Source organism: Eumetopias jubatus, unplaced genomic scaffold, assembly GCF_037043125.1.
Source record: "Eumetopias jubatus isolate StellerSeaLion01/CBP00866 unplaced genomic scaffold, mEumJub1_p1.0 scaffold_2, whole genome shotgun sequence".
Classification (NCBI taxonomy): domain Eukaryota; kingdom Metazoa; phylum Chordata; class Mammalia; order Carnivora; family Otariidae; genus Eumetopias; species Eumetopias jubatus.
This window is the reverse complement of record NW_028274808.1, coordinates 133,076,723-133,102,162: the sequence shown is the minus strand read 5'-3', so window position 1 is coordinate 133,102,162 and position 25,440 is coordinate 133,076,723. Positions and strand designations below refer to the sequence as shown.

Sequence of the window (25,440 nt, the reverse complement as noted above, 5' to 3'; positions counted from 1 at the left end):
CTAAATTAAAAGAAGCCATTATTGCTGCTGGCAGTTTGGTAGGCAGTTTGTTAGAGAGGAAGTCTGAATATAATCTGTTCTGGGAAAAGACTCCATGTTCTGCAGACCGGTAAGAAAGGGCCTTGTGTGATGAGTCCCCATCACCAGTTAGCTGCTAGCCTATAGCTATGGAATTTCGAGAAGAAAAACATCCTACATTATTGATCTTATCCTGTAGGTGTCCAAAACCTTGATTGCATTATTCTCAAATTTAATAAGCTATACGCCACAAGTACTCCCTCGCCATTTTCATTTATGCATGACTGTCCTATGTTACTGCTAGTTAGTTCCTGAGCAGGAGACATCAAGTTTTAGAAATTTTTAGAGGTTAAGCTTCCTTAGTTACTCTTGAATGAGATAGTTGAAAATAGCACCAAGCCTGGATTAGTTCTGTACTTAACAGCTGTAAAACCTTGAGCAAGTCGTTTTATTCTTTCATTCATTATTTATATTCTGATTTGTGCAGAACACCATCAAAGATACGGGAACAATAAAACCATTAAATCCAGGTTTAGAAACAGATCTCAAATAAAGCAGGCTGGGAGATGACAGTTTTACAAGAAGGCTTAAGTTATGAATATCTATTGCCTTGAGCATGAAACAGTGTCATTCTTCCAAGATGAAAGAAAAAAATAATAACAACAACAAAACACAATGAGTGGCAAGTTTTGATACATTAATCTCATAGAATATATCATACTAGTTCACAGGAAAGATAAAATTTCTCTAGCACTTAACTTCAGGAAGAATATATTCAATAGTTCTTTATATAATAAATCTGGGAATCAGACATCAGGCAGTAGGTATAATATTTTTAATCAAAGACACAAAAATATATTTCATATGATTTATATGACATCAGCTCTCAATAATTCAAAGGGAGAAAGAAAGGTGAAGCAGTCTTAATTGTTTACTTACTAAAGGTGAACTTTGTATTCTGTTAAATATTATATTTAACACTGACTACAGGTGAGGAAAGTGGCATACAGAGCTGTTAACTGGCTCACAGTCTTGGAACCATTAATTAGTGATGTCAATTAATATAAATTGAAGTTTATTCAACTCCAAAACATGTGCTTTTTTTTTTTTTTACTAAACCATTCACTAGGTCAGCTAAAGACATTTAGAACAATAATACGGTTTTCTTATGATAAGGTGAGCTATAGGAATAAGGCTTAGAAAAAGCAAGAGAAATGAATTAATAGAATCCCCTTCTCTTACATTTATCAATTGACTCAGCCCAGAGTTTGAACTTAACTGAACATTATGTAATTCAGGGTTGAAGTAGACAGTGTTGGTGAGGGAAAGCTGGACTTTCAGAACTGTCTAGAAATTCAAAGGGTCTGATTTCATTCATTTGTTAAATATACACTGATCACCTACTGTATGTCAGGCACTATCGAAGATACTATGGATATAACATTGATCTATCTCAATAGGATAGCCAAGATAAATTCGCTACAAAATGCGTCTCCAGAAAATTAGATGGTCAATCTGTTAGGATATTATTTTAGTATCGTCATTTGGATACTGAAAAGTATCTGCCAAAAGTGATGATTGTGCTTTTGGCACAAATGATATTGAGTTATTCATTCTCATAGTTATGACCAGCATATTGATTTGCTTCATGATGCTACTCCAAGACTGTCATAGAAAGTCAGCAGAAATCGAACCTCATATTCCATTTGTTATGGCAAAAAGGCATATGTTCAACCCGTTTTAAATGTGAATCAGATTATTTACATGTGAGTTTTAAAGGAGGAGAGCTAAGACAACAACACTTAAGGATATTTAGGACTCAATTTTGTTCTGTCAAGAGCATATTTTCTCCACTCTGTTTCTTAAAGCATTACTCCCTAAGGAGGATTACGACCTGAAATGTGTATGACTTTTATATTGGTTGCCCAGAGGTGGATACTCTGTGGAATCAATGGCTTCTAACAAATCAATAATGAAGTAAAACTTTAAGACTTAAATTATGTTTAACCATTATTTTCAATGACGTGAAAAAGCACATAGCAGTAATCAATAAATAGAGCAGGCCTGGCTTCTGCCTCCTGTTATTTCTATGTAAAGGAAGAAAACTAGTGCCACTTCAATGCCTACTATGCACCAAGCTAGTATTAGGACCAGACACTGTGCTGGGTTATCATAAATCATTTCACGTAAGACTTCATATTCTCATTTTGCAATCGAGAAGTCCTAGACTGAGAACTTCAGTAAAGGGCAAAAATACAGCTTTTGTCTAAGAATCCTGACTGTAAGGTCTTGGTTAAGCTTTTTACAATCTTACACTCAGTGTACTTATTTATGGAATTACAGCAATAATCTACTTCTTTTCATTAGTAAGAAGGTTAAATGAGATAATCTATGTAAAGCTCTCAGGGTGGTATAAGCTTATAAAAAAACCCTCAACAAAGTTTATTATTATTATTACTACTACTATAATTATTATTACTGAGAAGTTAGATGACATTTAAAGACACGTAGCTAATTAGCAGTTTAAGAATGTTTTTTTACAAAAAGCTGGCTTGAACTGTAGTGCCATCCCAAGACACTATGATATTGCTATACAGTTAATGTAGAACCAACAGGGTTCAGAATGGTCAGGTGATAAAATATTTTTCTGTATTTCATTTGTGGCAAAAACCGTATTTCATGAGTATTCACATACTCCACTACATTTCCCAGTCTTCCCCTGCAGTTCTGTTAGGGCCACGTGACAAGTTCTGGTCCATGAACCACAGTAGAAATGGCAGGTAGTTAGCTAAATGCAGGGGCTTTTAGGGAATGTGCCATCATAATCCATCTCTTTCCACACTCTGGTGTCTTAGTTGGCACAGCATAAGATGGTAGAAACCAAAATTCTTGAGTCACCCTTGCTAACCTGTACTAGACTTTGTATAAGAAGAAATAAACCTTTGCTCTGATAAATCACTGAGACTTAAGGTCTATCTATTACTGTGGTATGTTTTTCATTCAACAAATATTGGTCTCACAATTGTGTCAGGCAATGTTCCAGGCACCAAGAATAGAAAGTTCCTGCCCTCAAAGAGCTTAATATTAAATTCTTCCTTATAGGATCAAACTTGGAATGCTGACTTCATTATCACAATGATCTAACCTACTAAACTAATCACACTGAAGTCTACATTTTTTATTTACCTATTTCCAGTTTGCCTACAATAAAGAAAAAAGATGTCTAAAACAGGCAATAAAAGTGGTATTATAGAATTAAGACACGAAAAATTTTCCAGGTTAATAAATAATAGTTCATTTTTAAAGAAATTCTTTCTCAGGGTAGGAGTAAGAAGTTATATTCCCTCATAAGGAGAATAAAAAGTCATTTAGGAATCAAAATGTTTACAAGTTATCTAAATTTCACTGACTTATCAAAGATGGAGTTTATCAAATGATATATTTAAAAATGGACACTAGAACCCTGTTTTCATATATACAACAAAGAGCAGTATTCTTTTTTCTTTTATTTTTTTTAAAATTTAAATTCAATTAATTAACATATAATGTATTATTTGTTTCAGGTGTATAGGTCTGTGATTCATTAGTCTTATATAATACCCAGTGCAACACCAGTTCTTAAATCAAATAATATTATGATTCTCTCATTGCACAATTACAAAAAGATCTAATCTAATCAGTACCTAAGTTTAGTAGTTCAGTGTTCTACAAAGTCTGGGTTTTCATCTTTTTGAATATGCACTCTTGTAACTGTCTTAACCTTTTTTGGAATGAATTAGAGATGTATAAAATATATAACCAAATAAATATTCACATTTAGAGAAGATGAACAAAAGAAGAGTTGAATGACACATTCCAGATTAGAACTGGTTTTAGAACTCATGATCTAAGTTGACATTCTTCTTCTTAACCTACTGAAAAATTCAGTCTTTGTTTATCATGCACCCCAAGCTCAGATAATACCTGTACTGTAAAGCAAAATTATCACTTAATGCATTTTCCAAAGTCTCACATAGAATTAAAATAGTGCATTTAAGGAATTAGTTGATTACTTAAGAACACTATATAGATCAAAATAGAATGCACACATTGACGATTGTCTTGCAGAGCATGATTTACCATACACTGAAAACCACAGATAATTCTGTGATATTTTATACCACAAATATTTTTAAAGATGTAGGTAATAACTTCATTTAATTTGATTAACACCTCAACCATAATTGAACTTATAGTACTAAGCTACATTTATATTTAGGTTAAGATCATTCAACAAGAAGTCAAGTTCAACCTTTTTGTGCCTCAAGCAAACCAAACACAAACCCACAATCAACCAATACAGGAAAGTTCATCATTATAGAACCAAATCTTAGAACCTTTACTTTTTTTTGTATCATAACTGAATCGATTCATTAACTGAAATATTTAATAAATCGTTAGAAAAAAACCTGCCCCCAAGGTATAAGACACAAATATAACATTAAATTTACTCTTTTGAAATTTGCTGTAGCCATTGTCATGTGTGGGCATATGGAGAAAAACTATTCTCAAACATCATGAAACATTCGTTCATAAAAATAGGGTAGTTAGTTATCCTGATAGTATAGCTATCTTAGTGATTTATTTCATAACTCAAGATGTACCATGTTTTTTACAGTAATGTTTGCTATGTCTTTAATAATTTACCCATGGACAGTCCATGCACTAAAGCATATATGTTGAGATTTTTAAAAAATGTATGCAAAATTAAATGCAATGTATAAAAGCAAGTATAGAAGAAAGTCAGAGTTGGGCTTCCTCGAATAACACACAGGAGACAAAACCCTTTAAAAGGAGAAACTAAGGTAAAAATTTTCTTTCCCTGTTACATGAAAAACTAAAATAATAAAGGAAAGTTTTATCAGTTAATACCTCAAAATCATAGCCATTCATTTACAAAATACCAAGAATTTCAAATATATCAATGCTTAATCTACTGATTCCCTTAAGCCATATTTATAGGAAGTCAGTGTCTAAGTTGGTATTTTGAGATAGCAGACAATCTTCCCCTAAAACTAATGCCATTTATTTCACAGACCACCAAAAATTGTTTTGAGTTTCCCTATTAGATTACATAGGTTTTCCTTTGCCTTGCCCCATCAAAATATCTTTTCCTTTGTTGCTCTATTCCTCTAATGTTGGTATAAAATTCTTCTTTCCATCTAAGATGCCCATCCGACGAAGTGTAAAAATTTTAATGAGATAGTTTCATTGTCTTTGAAACAGAAACACCATAGACCCATCAAATGAGATAAAGGTGAGCAAATCAAGCTATTTTAAATTCAGTATACCTTAAACCAAAGAACTGTTTTTTTTTTAAACCATATAACCCTGGCATCAGGTTTAATGATATTTTTTCAAATGTCCTAGGTACTGTGATCTGAACATGTCACTTTAAACTCCTAAAGATAGGTATTCTACAATTGTAGAATTTATTTATTTCCAGGTTTATAAAAAGCTCTAAAAAGTGAATGCAGCCCATAAAATATTTACTAACATCCTGAAATTTCTAAAGATCAAAAGAGGAAAACATCTGAACACTAAAAAATAATAAATCAGAAGTGATTGGCGATTTTTAAGTTTTCATCTATTTAGAACAGCCATCATCAGTGGCTAAGAAAATTATTACATGTATATACATAGTGCTTTTATTATCCAGACATTCGAGTGATAAAATAAAATTCAGTTAACTAGTTAAGTCATCTATTAATAGTTTATGTCTATTTAAAAAAAACCAGTCTTAACTAGAAAAAATTCAACATGTTTAGTCTTTGTCATTTAATAAGGTTTAAACCAAAAAAACAGTAAGAACTCAGAAGACACTGAAGAACAATTTGACAATAATAACTTCAAAATGAGACTATTTTTGTCATATCTTCAATAATATTTTAGACTTTACATATCACAAACATCTACTGGAATTTATATAAAAGTGTTCTTTTTTCCTACTGGGGACCAAAATATCTTAGGCTTCTTTGCATTTAATCATAGTATGTCGGTTCTTGTTATATTTAACTGCTACTCGCTTCCGTTAAAACACTGTACACCAATAGATTCCAAAAAGTTCATAACGGGACTAGGGAAAGACCTTCCAGTATAATAGTTGAGATTTCCAACTGCAGAATAAAATATGATTGTATTACACCTTCGATAATTAACAGTGTTGTGAAGGTTAAATGAGGTAAAATCTTCATAAAGTCTTCTTTGATAACTATTGGGGTTTGGGGTTTTTTCTGACTCATTGTTTAGCACATAGCTGTTGCTGAGGTCTTTAACTCAAAGAGGAATAGGTTTTCAAGATTATAAGCCCAGCCACTCTCTTTCGTGCTTTAGAATAGACAGTGTGTTCTTTGAGAACAGTAACCATCTCATTCATCCTGTATCCCTAGTTTTTACAAGCTGCAGGTTTATATCATAGGTACTCAGTTAAGATGTATTGAATACATAAATCGTGGAATCAATCAGTAATCAATCAGTCAATACATAGGTATCTCCTTACATAGAAAATTTAAGGAGGCAGAAAGAGTTTCTGTGTCATAGCCAAAAAGAAACCCAGTGGGTTCAGTCACTTTGTTTCTAGTTCTACTGACATTTATAATTCTCAATTCATTAATTTGAGCCCTCTGTGAAATCCAAAATTAAATCATTTTAAATGATTCATAACCGACTCAAGCATCAGTAAACATTTAGAGAGGACAAGCTAATAACGTTGAGATAAATGTTAGGTTAACACTGATTTGTGATAGCAAAATAACCAAAATGCAATTAAATCTATTAATGTACACTTATAAAATGTTAAAATATTGAGAAATTGACTTGATTTTGAAAAGCAAGTAAATTTCTACTCGGGAAGTGGTGTTTCTCTATTAAGTTTTTATTTATCCTCTTTTATTCAAAAGGCATTTACTGCACATTTACAGAATTAAGGGAGATTTCTGGACTTGGAAATTCAAGATGAGGATACCCTGGTCCTGCCCCTGAGGCAGTCAGTCACCATGGAGAGGGGAAAAACACAAACCTGTACAACTAACGGTAATGTACATCAGGATGTGATAAATGCTGTAGATACCCATGGACATGCGTGTGGTTTCCAACATGCATTTCTGTGTGTATATATTCCTTGTTTAAAATCCTGACTCATCTGTTCAGTACAACAGAGTTCCAAAAATAGCACTTTTTACAGATTTTTTTTTAATTTGGAAAAGTGAAATTAAACAGCTCTGTAATTCTCTGTTCAATTGAGAATAGAAAGCTAAGAAGGCTTACCTGTTTCTCAGGGGGATCCAGAGTGTTTGCACTTTCAATTCCCTGTCAGTCTATATTTTTGTAAAGGATTCATACCAGTCCAAACTAAAGATTATTGTTTTATTGTCTAACGTTACACAGACTAATTTCTCCCCAGAATATAATGAAAGACCTCTTGCTTGCAAAAGCTGCTTGTTGGAATATTAAAAAAAAAAATTTAATAGGAGTAGCTAAAAAATTCAATGACTCCCATGTTCTTCAAGTAATTCAACTAAAAAAATAAAGTCAACACTATTACAAATAATGTACGTATTTCCTGTTTATAAAGAACTGTCTGGGCAAGTTTGTTCTCTATATTTTCTGTAACTTCTTATTGATAACAAATGAAAAAACTGGAAATATGACATAATATAAAAAGCCACAGATTAAGACTCAAGAGACCTGGAAAATGAATATACTTGATCACTTGTCTTCGTACATTGTCTCTCTGGCAAGAAGTTGGGAGCAACCTAACCCTGCTGTGATCAGGGTAAACACCATTGCATACCAAGAATGTGTGAGATGTCTCATGAAATAAGAAGCTTCCAAAAAACATAGTTTGAAAGTGAACCCCAGTCAATAACTCTGCCTCTAAAAATGAATACACTCTTTTCTCTAAATTGCTAGAGTAGTAAATCAGGCATAGAGCTACAGAAAAGAAAAATAAATAAATAAACATTATCAAATAAAAATTCTACAAGGAAAGTAAATAAAATGCTCTGAGTCATGACCAGCAACATTCTGCTTGCTATAATATATTTAGATTTTTTTAAACTTATAGAATATGCATGTATCTAGATACCAAAAGCTCATAGTAAGCAAAAAAAATTCAGAGTCATTAATAGAGTTCATGCTTCACTTCTCTTTATTCCTTTGCTTTCAAAGAAGTCTTACTAGAAATAGACATTTTGCATCTGTACCCAAATGTTGGGAGCTGATTTTAAAAAATAACTTCAACCTACAAAAAGACTCTGGATTAAAAAATATAGCATAAGTTTTAAGATCTTTTTTATTGATAATTTTTGAAGTTCAGATTTAATCTTGAGGTACGTAAAACATGAATTAATTTTTTGTTTGGTTGTGGTTTGTTTTATAAGTGTTAGTGCCCACAGTAAACGAATAGGCTCATGGCAGCTAATGAAATAGCACACAGTCACATCGCTTGCAAGTGGTAGGGCCCAGATATTCTACCCAGAAATTCAGTCCTGCTCCTTTCGACCAAAGCACAGTCACAGGTGCAACTGATTACCTAAACCAAATATATATCATTCATTGATTCATTACGCAAATACTCAGTGATTGCCCACGCCCTGCCATGTGCAAAAGAGAGAAAATTCCAACAGTGTGCTGGGTAGATGTTCAACAACTGCAGGGAGGGAGGACACTTATTGTAGTAATTGTTTATTTACATAAAGTACATGCTCCTATAATAATAGACTTCCATCTACCAACCTTACATCACTGAACTTTGAGTTGGGGGGAGAGATGCACAATCAACTCTTGTGAGCCTGTGTGAGTTGGCTCCTGCCCATGCGGAAAATGCATTGTAGTAGAGAGAGAGAAGCAACATACTAGTCACATATATGGTGGTATATCAGCTACCAAAAAGTGTTACAGAGGGAAAAAAAAAAAGCAAGGCTGGCAAGTTGGGTAGGCAGTGTAGGTAGGAAGGGGCAATATTAAATAGGACAGTCAAGAAAGATTCCCTAAAAAATGACATTTGAGCAAAGCCCTGACAGTGGTGAAGGAGTGGACCAAGAGGCCAATAAAGGAAGAGCATTTCAGGGAGGGGGGCTTCTAGGTAGCTACGTGGTCAAGGCTTGGGTATTTATTTTAAGAATTTTAGTTTTTACCCTAAGTGACATGGGAAGACGTGGAAAGGTTTTTCTGTTTTGTTTTGGTTTTAGCCAAGGAGTGACATGATCCACTTATACTTTTCAAAATATTATTCTTGTTGATGTTTGAGAGTAAACCATTTAGGAGTGAGCAAATGTGGAAACTCTGGTAATAATCCAAGCAAGAGGTAACAGTAGGTTGGATCAAAGTGGTAGTGGAGGGGCGCCTGGGTGGCTTAGTCATTAAGCATCTGCCTTCAGCTCAGGTCATGATCCCGGGGTTCTGGAATCGAGCTCCGCATCAGGCTCCCTGCTTGGCAGGGAGCCTGCTTCTCCTTCTGCCTGCTGCTCCCCCTGCTTGTGCTCGCTCCCTCTCTCTATCAAATAAATAAATAAAATATTAAAACACACACACACACACACACACAAAGTGGTAGTGGAGAGAATGTTGGGAAGTGGTGAGATTTCAGATACATTTTGAATGTAGAGACAACAGTATTTGCTGACAAATTGAATGTGAAGTGTTGCCCAAAAGATGATTCCAAAGATTTTGTTCTAAGCAACTGGGAAAGGTGAATTTAGCATTTACTGAATTAGAACAGAGTATTTTGGAGGAAAGATCAGGAATTTGGTTTGGTGTATGCAGAATTTGATATGCCTATTAGACATCTAAGCAGAGACGCAGAACAAGTAGCTGGGCATGGTCTGGCTTTGGGGAGAGATTTGGGTTGGAGATATAACTATGGAAGTAGTCAAGATACTGATAATACTTAAAACAGGGACTCAATTTGGAGCACCAGAAGAATGAATGTAAATTTATTTAAAATATATTCAGCTACTTAATAAACACATATCCCAGCACTGTTCTCATTGCTCTGCAAGTATTAACTCATTTAATTCTCATAAGCCTAGAAGGCAGATACCATTATTTTCCTCTTTTTACAAATTTAGAAACAAATGCACAGAGAGGTTAAGTAACTTGCCCAAGGCACAAACAAGTATATGGCTAATAAGTGACAGACTTGGAGTTTCTAACAAAGCCGTCCAGTTCCAGAATTCTTCTTTTTTTTTTAAGATTTTATTTATTTATTTGACAGAGAGAGACACAGCGAGAGAGGGAACACAAGCCGGGGGAGTGGGAGAGGGAGAAGCAGGCTTCCTGCGGAGCAGGGAGCCCGACGCAGGGCTCAATCCCAGGACCCTGGGATCATGACCTGAGTGGAAGGCAGACGCTTAACGACTGAGCCACCCAGGTGCCCTTAGTTCCAGAATTCTCATTACAGAAGAGAAGTTATTTAAATGCCTGAGGCTTCCAGCACTATGACATTTAGAGGTCAGGGAACTGAGGCAGATCAGATCAGTAAATCCTACTCATAGCATGTAACACATTTTACTCTCCCTTGGAAATTCTACTTATGCTTAGAGAGAGTAGATTTACCAATGTTTGTTTCCCTTTATATTTTTTCACATTTTCTGTAACAAGTACATATTACTTCCAGAAACAGAAAAGAGTGTTTTAAAATAATAGAAGGTGCAGAGTTGAAACAAGGTGAAACCTTGTTTCTTTTTTTTTTTTAATTTTTTTATTGTTAGGTTAATCACCATATATTACATCATTAGTTTTTGGTGCAGTGTTCCATGATTCATTGTTTGTTCATAACACCCAGTGCTCCATGCAGAACGTGCCCTCCTCAATACCCATCACCAGGCTAACCCATCCCCCCACCCCCCTCCCCTCCAGAACCCTCAGTTTGTTTTTCAGAGTCCATCATCTCTCCTGGTTCAAAGGATGCATGTCACTCCCTGTTTACAGCACAGCTCAATGAGAAGATAACAGTGAAAATCATTACAGAAAAGCTGAATTGCTTTTTGCTTGGAGCATGAATAAAGTTACTATAATTTATTATCCAAAGGACAATCCTGAGAGTGAAGGGGAGCACTATTAATTATACCATAACAACAGGCTGAAGTTAGGATTACCCTAAACATAACCTGTAGTAGGAATAAGCAGCCCAGGTAGCCTCTTTCTTAAGAATAGAATATGTATGAATACAGGAGAGCGGACTCTTATCTGGTCCATGCACACTACCTTCTTACTATGGTTCGCTGTAGGCTAAATATACCTTTGTTTGCTGTTATTGTTGTTTACCCTTCTACTAACCACCTGTTAGCACCGGGCATCAAAAAAACTGAGCACGCCTGGCATGGTACTATCTGTGGGTATTGGAGATCTGCTACAGGGGGCTCATTGGTCCTTATGATGAGAAACAATAATACGGACTTCAGCTATTTTGATGATTCAAGCCACATTTCAAGTATTAGGAAATACATATTAATGGCATTAAGTATAAATAAAACCTAGTAAGAAATCACTGTACCCAGTGATTAATTTATAATCATTAAAAAGAATCATTTTCATTCCCATTCTAACTTAAGTGAACTGGGAAAGAAAAAACATTTAACTATCCACTTCTATTTACATCAACTTGATGTGGAACATATGCAAGCTGAAATGGCAAAATGGAAATACAAGAGAATATACTGTACCTTGTTTTACCTGTAAGGAACACACACCTGACAAAAGGCAACTTTCACATCCAAGGTTGGTTCACTGCAGTAGTGCAATAAATGGAGGCTCATAAATACCTATAAAAAAGGGGGGGGCATGAATTTCCAAATCACCTAATTGTTCATTATTTCATAGTATAAACTTTAATATAATTTGAATTAAATACAAGGTGTCATGCATAACATATATTCAGCATAATCTGTATCCTGACTAGTGACAGGTACCTTTCATAAATCATAAACACTAAATAATAAAATAAGGTAAAATGTTCTATTTTTATCATGATTAATACCACCACAATCATAAAGATTAGATATAGGGAATTGGATATACTTAATAAGTTAAAGTTTAGAACATCCTTATTATACAGGGCTTTCAGTTCTAGGCATCTAACTTTAAAAATCTCAAACATATGCTCAAGAGCATATATATAAGGATGTTTATCATAGAATAAAGGGACTTTTAAATAAACTGTAATGGATAATAGAATTATATACAGGACGTGGAATAACTGAATTCAAACTTAAGGTATCAGCATAGATAAATTTTTCAAACATGATGTTGAGTGGAGAAAAAGCAAGTTGCATAGGGGTATGAAGATCATTGTATTATTAACATAAAATTTTTAAATAGACAAAAATATGTACATTGCTTTGTTATACAATCATAAAACCAAGACTAAAAAAATATTATTTTCCATATGTTTGAAATATTTTATAATTTTGCAAAGGAGAGCATAAAATCAATAATTTTTAAAGGAGAGGATAAAATCATGTAATGGTGGTAATGCCAAATTAGGTATTGTGTTAATCTGAGTATGATGAAGCAGCATCAGAGAAAACTGACTGAAACATTTTTCAGTTCAGTTAGGCACACTTTACTGAATGTTTATTGTATGCAAGACACAATTCTGTGAGTTAAACAATTTTAAAGCCACAATTGACACAAGACGTCTGTTTCTGACAATATGAATGATTAGATATCTTGAAAACCACTCTCAGTGTAAAACTCCTAAAAAAGTTAGATGAAATATACAAAATATATTTTTTAATGCATAACCAAACTGCTGAAAGAAAGAAAGAGAAAGAGAAGAAAAATTCTGAGAGGCTGAAAACAAAGTGAAAGATTTCATGCAAAGAAGTAAATGAGCTGAAGCTGCCATTTGTCCCCAGGACATCTGCTGATGTCTGAAGATGAGAACTTTAGTTTTTAAAGAGTAGCATGTAGAGTCCAGGAAACAAAGCTTAAAACATATCTATGGTGGGAAGTCACATTGAAGACACCTGCACTGAGCTTAGTAGAGGATTTTTGTTTGTTTGTTTGTTTTATTTGATAAGGTATATTCACAATGGTTGCAGCTTTTTTTTTTTTTTTAATTTGAAATCAAGTTAGTTAACATCTAATGTAGTATTGGTTTCAGGAGTAGAATTTAGAATTTAGAAATTTATCACTTACATATAACACCCAGGGCTCATCCCAACAAGTGCCCTCCTTAGTGTCCATCACCAGTTAGCCCATCCCCCCCATCTTCACGTCCCCTCCAGCAACTCTCAGTTTGTTCAGTAGAGGAAGTTTTAAACAAACTTTAGGAGAGCTAGCAACACAATCCCAGAAGGAAGGTCTGAACTGCAAGAAAAAATACAAAGGAATTTGGCAGATTTTTTAAATTTAAGAAAGAATGAAAGGGCAAGAACATATAAGACGTGCCTTAAGAAGAGCAAAGTAAGTGTTTGTGGAGGTTAGGAGGTAGAAAGCTAAAGTAAACGTACATGGGATTGATGCAGAAATAGACCTATAAATAAGGAGCCAAAAACAGACACATACATACATACATGGAAGCCTAATTATGTTAAAGTCTGCATTTCAGATATATAGGGAAAGAAGAAACTATGCATTAAATCGTGCTGAGACAATAGGTCATGCATCAGAAATATGGAGGGTGGAAGGTGGGGAAGAAGCCCACCCCTGTTGAAAGACAATTTTCTAATTAGGTCTTTCACATTTCTGCATGTCTGACAAACAGAAGCACTGGCTGTTTTTATTCCAGACTACCTTCTCAAGGATAATAGCAAACAGTTTTGGAAGAGAGAGATACTATCTCCCTATGGAGCAAAGAAAGGGCAGGTTTGATTACTCTCCAGTATAGTAAAGATATGGTGTCCCTCTGGGGCAAGCCATGCTTACTGCCAATTATAAAGATTTGGGTTCCTTACGCTTGGAGTTCCTCTTCTATAACAATAACCCGCTGTATATGCAGTAGTCACCTGACTTTCTTTGAATCACCCTGTGGGACTGGGGCCTAAGGAACTGGCATGAATGCTGACATTCTATCCACTGCTATTAATGTGCGTAATAAAGACCAAGGATCCATGTCTACTTCTTCAATTTGAGTGGTGCAGTCATGCATGTTTGTTTCATTATTATTTTTTAAAGCCTACATATATGAAATACTATTTGACATGTCAAATATTTTATAATAGAAAAAATTCAAGTGACACAAAGAACTAGTGGTCTTTTATTCTTTTGCTGGGCATTGCTTTGGAGGCACAAATGCCCGGAACCAAAACATTCATAATAGCCATTAATGGGAAATGATCTTGAAGAGAAATGCCGAGAGGTGTAAAGCAGGAAGATAGAAGAAACTGTGCTTGATGATAACATTAAACTACTGAATTGAGAAATTCTGGAACTTTTCTACTTCTAGACTTTCTGTTATATAAGAAAGCAACCCCTCATAAAATAATTACTAAAATATAGTCAGAAAGTAAAAAATAAAACAACAAAACAACCTATTCTCAATTTTTAGTCTGTGAGATTATTTTATTGTATCCATGAGATTTCCATGAGATTTATGTATCATTTTTGCCAATTACCTCTACTTTTTAAAAAATTTTTAAGTTCAGTTTTAATTCAGGTATAATTTACACATAGCAAAATAAACAGTTCTTAAGTGTATAGGTTGATGAGTTTTGACAAATGCACAGAACCATGTAACTCACATTTCAATGAAGATAAAAAATAGTCTGAAAACCCCTGTGCTCTTTTCTAGACAATATTCCCCACTCCCCAGGCAAATAATATTTTAACTTCTTTCACTATAAATTAGTTTTTCTTGTCCTAAAACTCGTATCAATGAGTTGGGCTTCTTTTGCTCAGCATTATGCTTTTAGTATTCAGCCATATTGGCATAAATTTTAGTAATTGTTCATTTTATGGTTTGGTTTAATGCAACACTGTGTGCTTATCCATTCTGTTTGAGGGCACTTGAGGTGCCTCTATTTTTTAACATTATTAATAATTCTGCTATGAATACTTATGTACATATATTTTTGTATAAATATGTTTTCATTCCTCTCAGGAAAAGTACTGAGAGAAAAAATTGTTGGATTATAAGATTAGGAATATGTTTAATTTATGAAAAACTGCCAGGCACATTATCAACCCCCTGCAGCAATGTAGGAAAATTCAGTCGTTTTATATCCTTGCCAACATTTGGTGTTATCAGTTTTCTAAATTTTAATTATTCTAATGAGTATTTAATAATATTTTGTTATAGTTTCATTTTTTATTTCCTTGATTACTAATGATGTTGAGCTTATTTTCATGTGTTTATTGGCCATTTATTTATTGTCTTTTGTGAAATGCCTTTTCAAGTCTTGTGCATTTACTGGTAGACTGTGGGTAGGGGGAGGAGGTTATCTGTCTTTTTATTACAAGTTATAGCATATAGCGAACCATAATAAGAAGGTAGTGTGCATGGACCAGATAAGAGTCCGCTCTCCTGTATTCATACATATTCTATTCTTAAGAAAGAGGCTACCTGGGCTGCTTATTCCTACTACAGGTTATGTTTAGGGTAATCCTAACTTCAGCCTGTTGTTATGGTGTAATTAATAGTGCTCCCCTTCACTCTCAGGATTGTCCTTTGGATAATAAATATAGTAACTTTATTCATGCTCCAAGCAAAAAGCAATTCAGCTTTTCTGTAATGATTTTCACTGTTATCTTCTCATTGAGCTGTGCTGTAAACAGGGAGTGACATGCATCCTTTGAAACAAGGTTTCACCTTGTTTCAACTCTGCACCTTCTATTATTTTAAAACACTCTTTTCTGTTTCTGGAAGTAATATGTACTTGTTACAGAAAATGTGAAAAAATATAAAGGGAAACAAACATTGGTAAATCTACTCTCTCTAAGCATAAGTAGAATTTCCAAGGGAGAGTAAAATGTGTTACATGCTATGATTATATTTTATTTTATCCAAAAACTTACTAGTTATACTTTTTTTTAGTGGTTGTTCTAGAGTTTACAACCTGCATTATAAATTTTAAGTCATCTAGCTTCAAGTAATATTATTCTACTTCACATATAGTTTAAGAAACTTATAATAGTATATTTCAATTTTCTCCTCAGGTCCTTTGAACGATTGTTGTCATATATTTCACTTATACATATTTTATAAACCCCATAACAGATTACTATTATTTTTGCTTTAAATAAGCAATTCTATCCAAAAGAAATTAATAAATTACAAAAAAAGTATTTTATATTTGTTACGTATTTTCTCTGTATAGTTCTTTCTCACCTTTCTTTAAAGTTATTATAAATGGTATTTTTATTTTATTTCCATTTTCCAAATGCTCATTTCCAGCATTTAAAATATGTTGTCCCATTCATTATTGTCTCATTATCTTATAGGATGCATTAAATGGGGAAATGTTCTCCCAGCCACTCTTCAATTTTTCCTGCAGTCTTCTCACAGCACTTTGTTTGTACTTTTATTATGAATATCTTATAATATTGTACCTGTTTGTTCATATGTTTGTTCCATACTACATTATGACCTTCTCAGGGAAAGTGACTATGTTTTATTCATGTTCACAACCCCAGGGCCCAACACTGTTCTTAGCATATAGCTAATGTCGAGTAAATGTTTACTAAATAAAAGGAAAACCAAATGAAAAAAAAGCTTCTTTCCTTCTCTAGCACAAATCTAAGTATTTTCACTATCTTTGCATATTGAGATCTATAAGTTTTCAATAAATTTGATGCTAACAAATTAGGAATGAGGAGTTTGTAGTAGTGAAAGTGTGAAAGAGTCTAACACAGACGACCTCAGAAATGCTACCCAGCAAGGTTGTTTTAGTTCTGTACTGCTGAACTGGACATGTGGGAAATAATAACATCCAGCTCACCAGCTGAAATGAACACTGTATTTTAATTTTTAATGAATGAATAATTTTGCTGTGGAAAGCAAGCATCCTGACCTTTCCTGGTTGCGTCATAAAGATTCCAAATGTAGCACCATGACTTAAGTCACCAAGTCACTGCAGAAACGTCTTGCTCCACAAAGGGACATTAAAAGAAAAAGAATGTTCAGTATGATAATCTCAGTGAATTACAGAAAACTAGTTTGGTAATTATATTTCCTGATAGCATGACAGGGAGCATTTGGCACCATTGCATGGAAACAACATAAATGGCCAGGGCATTATCTCGATATTAGTCTAAAATGGAATTAGTGACAATATCTTGATGCAATAGAGGACCCATGAGGACCTTGAAAAGGGAGGGGATGATAATTTGGGGAATTTAGTGCTTTCAGTTACTGGTTGTTCTTCTGGGGAAAGCCCCATATGTGCACTCCTTGCTATGTACTATACTGAGTTTCGCTTCATTACATGCCTATGTGAGTTAATGGTTACTCTGAGCAAAGCAGTAGGCCAAGTTGTATGAATGAGATACACTTAAGAATTTATTAGATTGAACTGGTGCACGTAGCTGCTATAAAAGAATGTAACTTTGATGTGTTTTAATAGCAGATCAATACTTAAATTCTTTTATATTTGAGATGTGCCAACTAAACCACAGGAGGTTTGAGAAGCTTCACAGATGCAAAAAATCAAATTGTTCTGGGCAGCTCCAGGTTCCCATGGTTTGTCATTGAAATGTAATACTTGCAAGAGAAAACTAAATGAACAATTGATTACAAAAAATGTTTTGAGATCCCGCACTTTCCAAGTTGAACTAATATAAAACAAACTCATCTGTAAATAATTTTTGTATTTATTACATATCAGATTTATTAACAGATGACTCTCTTAACAGCCTGTAAGCATATGTACAATATTAGAATATAAAATTATAGTTAATTACAAAAAAAATACTCTGTCTCTTCTATGCCCAAAGAAGTCTCCCAATTATGTACAAAAAATGTACATATAAAAAAACAAATGAAAAGTAAATATACCATGAAGCAAGTAATTATCTTTTTTAAAAAAATTATCTTTTTAGTGCTGATAGAAAAAATAGAATTAAATTTAATTTTCTATTAAGAACTGTGCATTTGATCACTTTAAGATATTATTATATCTTTTGGTCCATGGACTATCATTTAGAACAGAAGTCAACAAACTGTGGCCCATGGACAAATTCAACTCACCATCCATTTTTGTAAATAAAGTTCTATTGGAACACGGCCACCCATTAGTTTACATATTGTCTAAGGCTGCTTTCACACTATAATGGTAGATTTGAGTAACTGTGGCAGAAACTATATGGCCTGCAAAGCTTAAAATAATCTGACCCTTTTTAGAAAAGGTTGCCAGGGGCACCTGGCTGGCTGTCAGTAGAGCGTGTGGCTCTTAGTCTCAGGGCTCTGAGTTCAAGCCCCACAATGGGCATAGAGCTTACTAAAAAAATAAAAACATTTTTTAATTAAAATAAATTTTAAAAAGAAAAGGTTGCCAACCTCTGATTTAGAGCACTCTCAACACAAACATCTAGAAGCCTATCACCAGATTCAGTATAAAAGCAAAAGTAATTTAATGTCTCTAATCATACATTTGTAAGAACACAAAATATTTTCTAATAAGTAATATTTAATATCCAATAAATACTACTCCCTCCCAAGTAATCTGTGCTTGTCTACATCTAGAAGGTAAGTATCTCTTAAAATATTGTTCATATAACAAGATGATCGCTTCCATAGAAATCCTTTGATAAACTTACTTAGCAGGAGTAAAGCAATAGAGACAAGAATATAAGAGATGAGAAAGATGCAAATACATAAGAAATAAGAAGGATTATTGAAGAGAAAGAACATACAAAATAAGAAATGTAAAAACAGCAAAATTCACCAATTTGAGAATTATAATACATAAAAACATTTTTAAATTTTCTTAGTATTGAACATATAGCATTGCTTCTGGTCCTAGAAACCTGGTAGGCTTAGCTAACATGGAAGCTCTTACACCACAAAATTCTAGATGACCTGGGTAAACTGTAACAAAAAGTAGTTAATGTGCAGTTGAATTTACACGAGAAAAGGAAAATTGCCAGTGGTGTTCTGAACTTGGCTCCTACAATCAGCTTGCAAAAGCTGAATGTGCACAGCTTTTCCCAACTCCAAGCTTGATGACACCACTTCAGTAGTTTAAAATTGGCCTCGGTGGGAATATTTATACCATAGAAACTGGCAAATGCTACAAACCAAGCTTTCTTCAGAGAACTGGTGATTGAACATCTACTAGCACACCACTGGAAGTTACCAGGTACCAGAAATGAAAAAAGAAATGAAAAGATAAATCACAAATTTCCAGAAATATCACAAGGAAAACAAATACCATAAGTGAGCATCATCAGATACTATAAAAGTATTACCACCACAAGAACTTCATATGATAAAAACAACTGGAAAGACCATAAGTAGGAATGAGTGAAATAATTAAAGAATCAGAATAAGAGACGAGTGCCATAAGAAATAAGCTATCACTATGATAAGAAGAAAAATTGACAGATTTGAAAACGAACTAGATAGAAGTTGTGGGGAAAGTGGCTTTTAAATTGAAAGCCTAATAGGTTGAACAGGATAAATAGAAACAGTCAAGCTAATCAATTAGAAAGAAATTCACCAGAATTTATCACATGCTACTAAAGAGATGGAAAATATAAAAAATTGAGAGATATAGGCAATAGAATAACAAGGTCCAAAATAAATATAACAGGAATTTCAGAACAAAGCAAATTAAACAGAATGGGCAAGGGGCAATATTTGAATTGATAATGACAATTAAATCTCCTAAATAGTTGAAAAACATAATGAAGTCCTTAGCAGGATAGATAAGAATAAATCCATGCTTAAAAATATTATGAAGAGCAGCCAACACAGTGATAAAATCTTAAAAGCAACTAGAGATAGGTGTCAGAATCCCCATAAAAGAACAATTGAAAGGATGAGTATAAAAGTATTAAAGTAGGAAAAGTGGTACATTAGAAATGACACTTTAAAACACAAAACAGAACCATTAAAAAAGGAAAAAAAGATAAAACACAGAACGAGAACAATAAAACATACAAACAAACAAAAAGATCAGCTGATTACCAACATAAATGGAAAGAAAGTAAAGTTCTCTAATTTTGTTGAGAAAAATTCTAATTTTGATAGCAAAAACATCCTATGATTTGCAACCAATTGGAGGAGAAGTAATTACCATTAGAGTTCACCTTCTTCCTTCACCAAGGAGGGACACAGAAGCCAAGCAAGGTAGTCAGCATAACAAAATAATCCCAGTACAAAACTGCCATTAAAGTAACTTTAAAAAAAGAGAGCTTTTCCACTTAATAGCAAAAAAAATAAAATATTGTTTTACTTCTCAAATTCTTAAAGTTTCTTGATGAATCATATTCAGTGTGGAACAGACCTACCCTGCTCTCTTCCTCCTAGACATCTATTTCTCTCAATATCTCACTTCATTCATGTCTATCCAATATAAAATAAGCACCAAATAAACATTTCTTGAATGAATTATTAGACGTTGCAAATTAAAATTGATACAAATTTGGGCGTAGCTTGATAACAAGATACTCATTTGCTTTAAAATGCATTTAAGATTTAAATAATTCCATACCTAAGAATTTATGCTAAAGATATAATCAAGTATCTGTACAAAGATTAATCTATAAGAATGTCAACAATAGCGTTATTCATAGTAAAATAATTGAAAAACTAAATGTTCAATAAAAATGGATTAATAATTTTTTTTTTTTTTTAGAGAGAGGGGCAGAGTGGGGAGGGACGGGGGATAGAGGGAGAGAGAGAATCTTAAGCAGGCTCCACACCCACTGCAGACCCCAACACAGGGCTCAATCTCACAACCCTGAGATCATGACCTGAGCTGAAATCAAAAGTCGGATGTTTAACTGACTGAGCCACTCAGGCGTCCCTAATAAAAGTATTTTTAAAACATAATATAATTCCATTTAGTCATTTATAAATCATAACATGTAGAAATACTCACAATACATTGTCAAGTGAAAAAAACATAACAAAAATGGGTTACAGTATGTCCCCAATCTTTTTTTAAAAATAGATATGAATATAGTTTTATAGAGATAGAAAAATTCCATAATCTTTGTGCTTTTATGCATTTTTCAGTTTTACAGTGAAGACTGCATCTTTTTAATCAAAAAATGCTGTTACAGCATATAGTAAAATAACAGATGCAAAGCTTTCAACTTCTCTTTTTTAACTGAAAGAAAAATACCAAGTATATAAGAAACTTCTTTTCATAGATAAGAAACTTAAGGCCTAATGATAAATGGTTAGGAAACCTTCCAAATTCATACATCATCAGTGAGGCAATAGGACTCAAATCCAAATGTCCCAAATGCTATGCAGTAAACAGATTAAATTTCTCAAAAACACTGACCAGGAAATATTTTAAATATATTAGAGATGGGGGTGTCTGGGTGGCTCAGTCGGTTAAGCATCTGCCTTCAGCTCAGGTCCTGATCCCAAGGTCCTAGGATCGAGACCCACATCGGGCTCCCTGCTCAGCAGGGAAACTGCTTCTGCCTCTCTCTCTCTGCCTCCCTCTCCCTGTGCCTGCTTATGTGCGTGTGTCTTCTTCTTTTTCTATCTTACAGGATACCACCTGTTTAGATCTCACTATCAAACACAAAAAGTATTTTATCCAGGTGAAGTATATCAACCACTAACTTTGCCTAGTTACATCTTTTTCTTCAACATTTCTCAAGACATTTTACTATTTAAATATCAAGAAGTTTAAAACTCTGCTCTTCAGTTACTGCACAAAACCCTATGTGCCTACCACCATCATACCTATAATTCTACACATAGACTCCTCAGCCTCTAACAGCCTCATGCTCCAGATAGCTGTAATCATTTCTAGGTTTGTATGTGTTTGTGTATGAATTACACATGATCTTTTCCAAATAGTTGCCAGAGAGAAAAGACGATATTATTTTCCTCACTGATTCTACATTAATAGCACTGTAAGCATAGAGGATAGTGCCTTTTACATAATAAGTGCTATCTATATATGTGTTTCTTATATATACAATTTGATAGACAAATAACATTTCACATCACAGAGGTTAAATACATATAGACTACAAGTCCCAAAGAGTAAAAATGGGAATAGTGTTATACACAAAAAGCATTTTGATTTTTAGTCAGAATTCCTCATAATATGTGAAATCATTTTTAATATTCATCTCATTTCAAAAAGAAAATTCAAATTCCCACCACATAGACTCAATGAAAAATACACATATATTTAGTATCCACCCTATGTCAGAAAGCTATACTGAAAAGTCATGTACAATACTGAAGAATTCAAAAATAAAAGGCCAAAATCAGTGCCTATTTGGAATGCCCATAAAATTAAAATATTGTACATATACGTGCTTATTTTTAAATCCTCAGGGTTAAAATTTTTCCATTAGAGTAACTTTTTCATTTTTCTAAGGATGGATACTTAAAAATATTTTTTAACACAGACAGACATAATAATATGCCTTAAGCAAGAAAAAAGAAATAAACCTTTGGGCAATTAATTCAAAAGTGAAAATGAAATCTTAATTCCACTAAACGAGTAGCATTATTGCTTTAATTATGCATCCCCAGAATAACTAGGCCAGGAGGGGCTATTCATTAGGTGAGACGTCAACTTGAACCCTGGAAGGGTGTGGAACTTACACAAACAACTTGGTCCCTTAAGTGATGTGGAAAAAAATCTAACAATATAATGAGAAGAATAAATTCAGAGGTCACTCTACCTTCCAGTCACTTAGCAACTGAAGGGGCGTGAAGAGGGCAAGAAGGAAATGATTTCTAAAAATAATTAACCATAAACTCTGAAACAGAGATAAGTAAAAGGGAGGATGAAAATGGAGGCAGCTTTCTCCAGGGTTTCTAGCCAGCTCTTCTTGCAGGGACATATTCATCACCACACAAACCTCAGAAACAGCCCTTCCTTTTTATCTGCGCCTCTCTCACTCCCCTCCACATCCCTCTTCCTACTGCTGCCTAGAGCCTTTCTCATTGTCTCCCTCATGGTTTCTTTCCACCTCCTACTTTGGAGACAGATCTATCAGACTAGCCCCTTCTGGAGACATTATTACATCCTATCTTGCACAGTCAAATCTTTTTAAATTCTAAAGAACCAAACTTAAGGAATCACAAATGCAAACAGATACTCATTTTACCGAGCAGCATAAAGGTTGTTGGTTTTTTTTATTCAGTCAAAACTTCATAGAATGAAGAAATAAAAGGCAGATATTTGGGATATTGCCAACACAAACTCACAGCACAATCCCAATGCTTCAAGCAGAAAAGAGTAGCCATAAATTCACATAAAATCAAATGTTCCCTTATTCTTTTAGCCTAAGTGCAGTGGGTATTTTAAAAGAACATTTCTTATAAGAATAATATATCTAATATTTCAAGAAATATAAAATATACCTTATTGTTTTACAGTTATTTAAAAAATGTAGCAATTTTAATCAAGTAACCCTTATCCTTTTTAGAGGAAGGTGATTTAATGACAACCAAATTAATAGATAATTTGAAGATTTTTTCTTTATGTAATTAAGTATTTCATAGGAAAAAATGTGTATTTTTCAAGTAGAATATTAATATTCTTATATTCAAATGGTTTTAATTACCTGCCAATGTAAACCAAAGTAAATTATAGGTTATGGGATGGGGTGAGGAGAAGGGAACATCTACTGAAAACCATCTACAGACAAGGTTTTTTAAAGTGTTTATAATAAATTAATTGTTTTAATATTTTCTTTTCCAGAAATATGTATATGAATTACAACATATTACCTAATCTTACAACATAAAACTGCATGCTTCTGCAAAGCTTATGTTTAGAAATTTTACCCTTATCCAATCTAAGTAAATTATGATATACTGAATTGCATTTAAAAGCCTACTTTAAAACGTGCCCTACAAATGTCAATAATAAAACTATGTGTAAAATATATATATATAAACAAATCAAAAGGCATTTTAATATGGTCCATGACAAAATAAAATGTTATGCCATATAAATTTAGTTTGGTTTAATTTCATCCACGACATTTCATGATTGGTTGAAATGTCACAACAACAACAAAAAGTAAAGTTCAAATAAAGCCATTAGAAGGCTGACCTATATTTAGCCATCACTTATAAAAGCTACCCATGCCAAATGCTTCATCCACAGTAAAAACAAATAAACAAACCAAAGCTAACAGTATACTAACCTCTGTGTTTTGAATTGAACCTCTGTTCAGTTTTTGACCTCTGTATTTTTTAATTGAACAATGTGGGAAAATATAAAACTATTAAAGGAGTAACATGATTTTAAAAGAATGTAAGAATCATGAATCATGTCCTTTTTTAATTTTTTTTTTGACAGTGGTAACAGAGCCTTTACATTTTGATAAGTAGACAGGCTACAGGTAGGACAGAAGGGCGGTGATGGATGCCATGAGTGACTTAAAAGCAAGAGAAATACTTTCTTTTCTCCCTTTACATATATTTATCATATAATTAACCAGTTGGTATTTAGAAGGATACATATATATATGTATACACATACACACATACACATATATATAGAAATCCACTTGTGCTTAGAGTTAGTAAAGCTAGTTCAAAATTTTACAAGTATTTCTTAACAATAAACACAGTGTTTTAGGTTTCTTCTAGTGATATACTCAGTTTAATATATTTGTTATGACATTTGTATCTAGAATTTTAGCATTTGGATCAGGGCAAATGTCTCTTTTTGTTTATTTAATTAATTTCTGTCCTAATCTCTAGGCTCTCTATAACCTTTAAATACGTTCAGTAGATTCACTTGTGTCTTAATTGTCTCACAACATAGAGAACTTTTGAAGGAATGACTTGAATATGCCCAAAGATTAGCATGTTTATTTTTTGTATCACTTTCCTCTCCCGTGAACATGTGTAGGAAAGCTCTTCCTTTCCTCGAGTTGAAAGCTGACTTCTGCTAGCCCAGTTGGGACAGAGTCCACTGAGTAGAAAGGAATTGGGAAATGTCAGTTAGCTTTTCTTTTCTTTTTTATTATTATGTTATGTTAATCACCATACATTACATCTTTAGTTTTTGATGCAGTGTTCCATGACTCATTGTTTGCGTATAACACCCAGTGCTCCACGCAGAACGTGCCCTCTTTGATACCCATCACCAGGCTAACCCATCCCCCCACCGCCCTCTCCCCTCTAGAACCCTCAGTTTGTTTCTCAGAGTGCATCCTTTCTCATGGTTCATCTCCCCCTCTGATTTCCCCATATAGCCAAACTGTGGAAAGAGCCAAGATGTCCACCAACAGATGTCAATTAGCTTGGACAGTCAGGGTTCAAACTCCAAGGAA

At 33.7% G+C, this 25,440-nt stretch overlaps 1 protein-coding gene across 2 annotated transcripts in view; it reads right to left on the bottom strand.

The window, feature by feature from the left end:
* MAPK10 (mitogen-activated protein kinase 10) overlaps positions 1 to 11,816 on the bottom strand; it is a 163,513-nt gene extending 151,697 nt beyond the window's left edge. For both annotated transcript variants that reach the window (XM_028124192.1, XM_028124193.2), the window contains exon 1: positions 11,751 to 11,816. In XM_028124192.1, coding sequence (XP_027979993.1) covers positions 11,751 to 11,816 — 66 coding nt within the window. The remainder of the gene's footprint in view (positions 1 to 11,750) is intronic.
* Between the last annotated feature and the right edge of the window lie 13,624 nt (positions 11,817 to 25,440).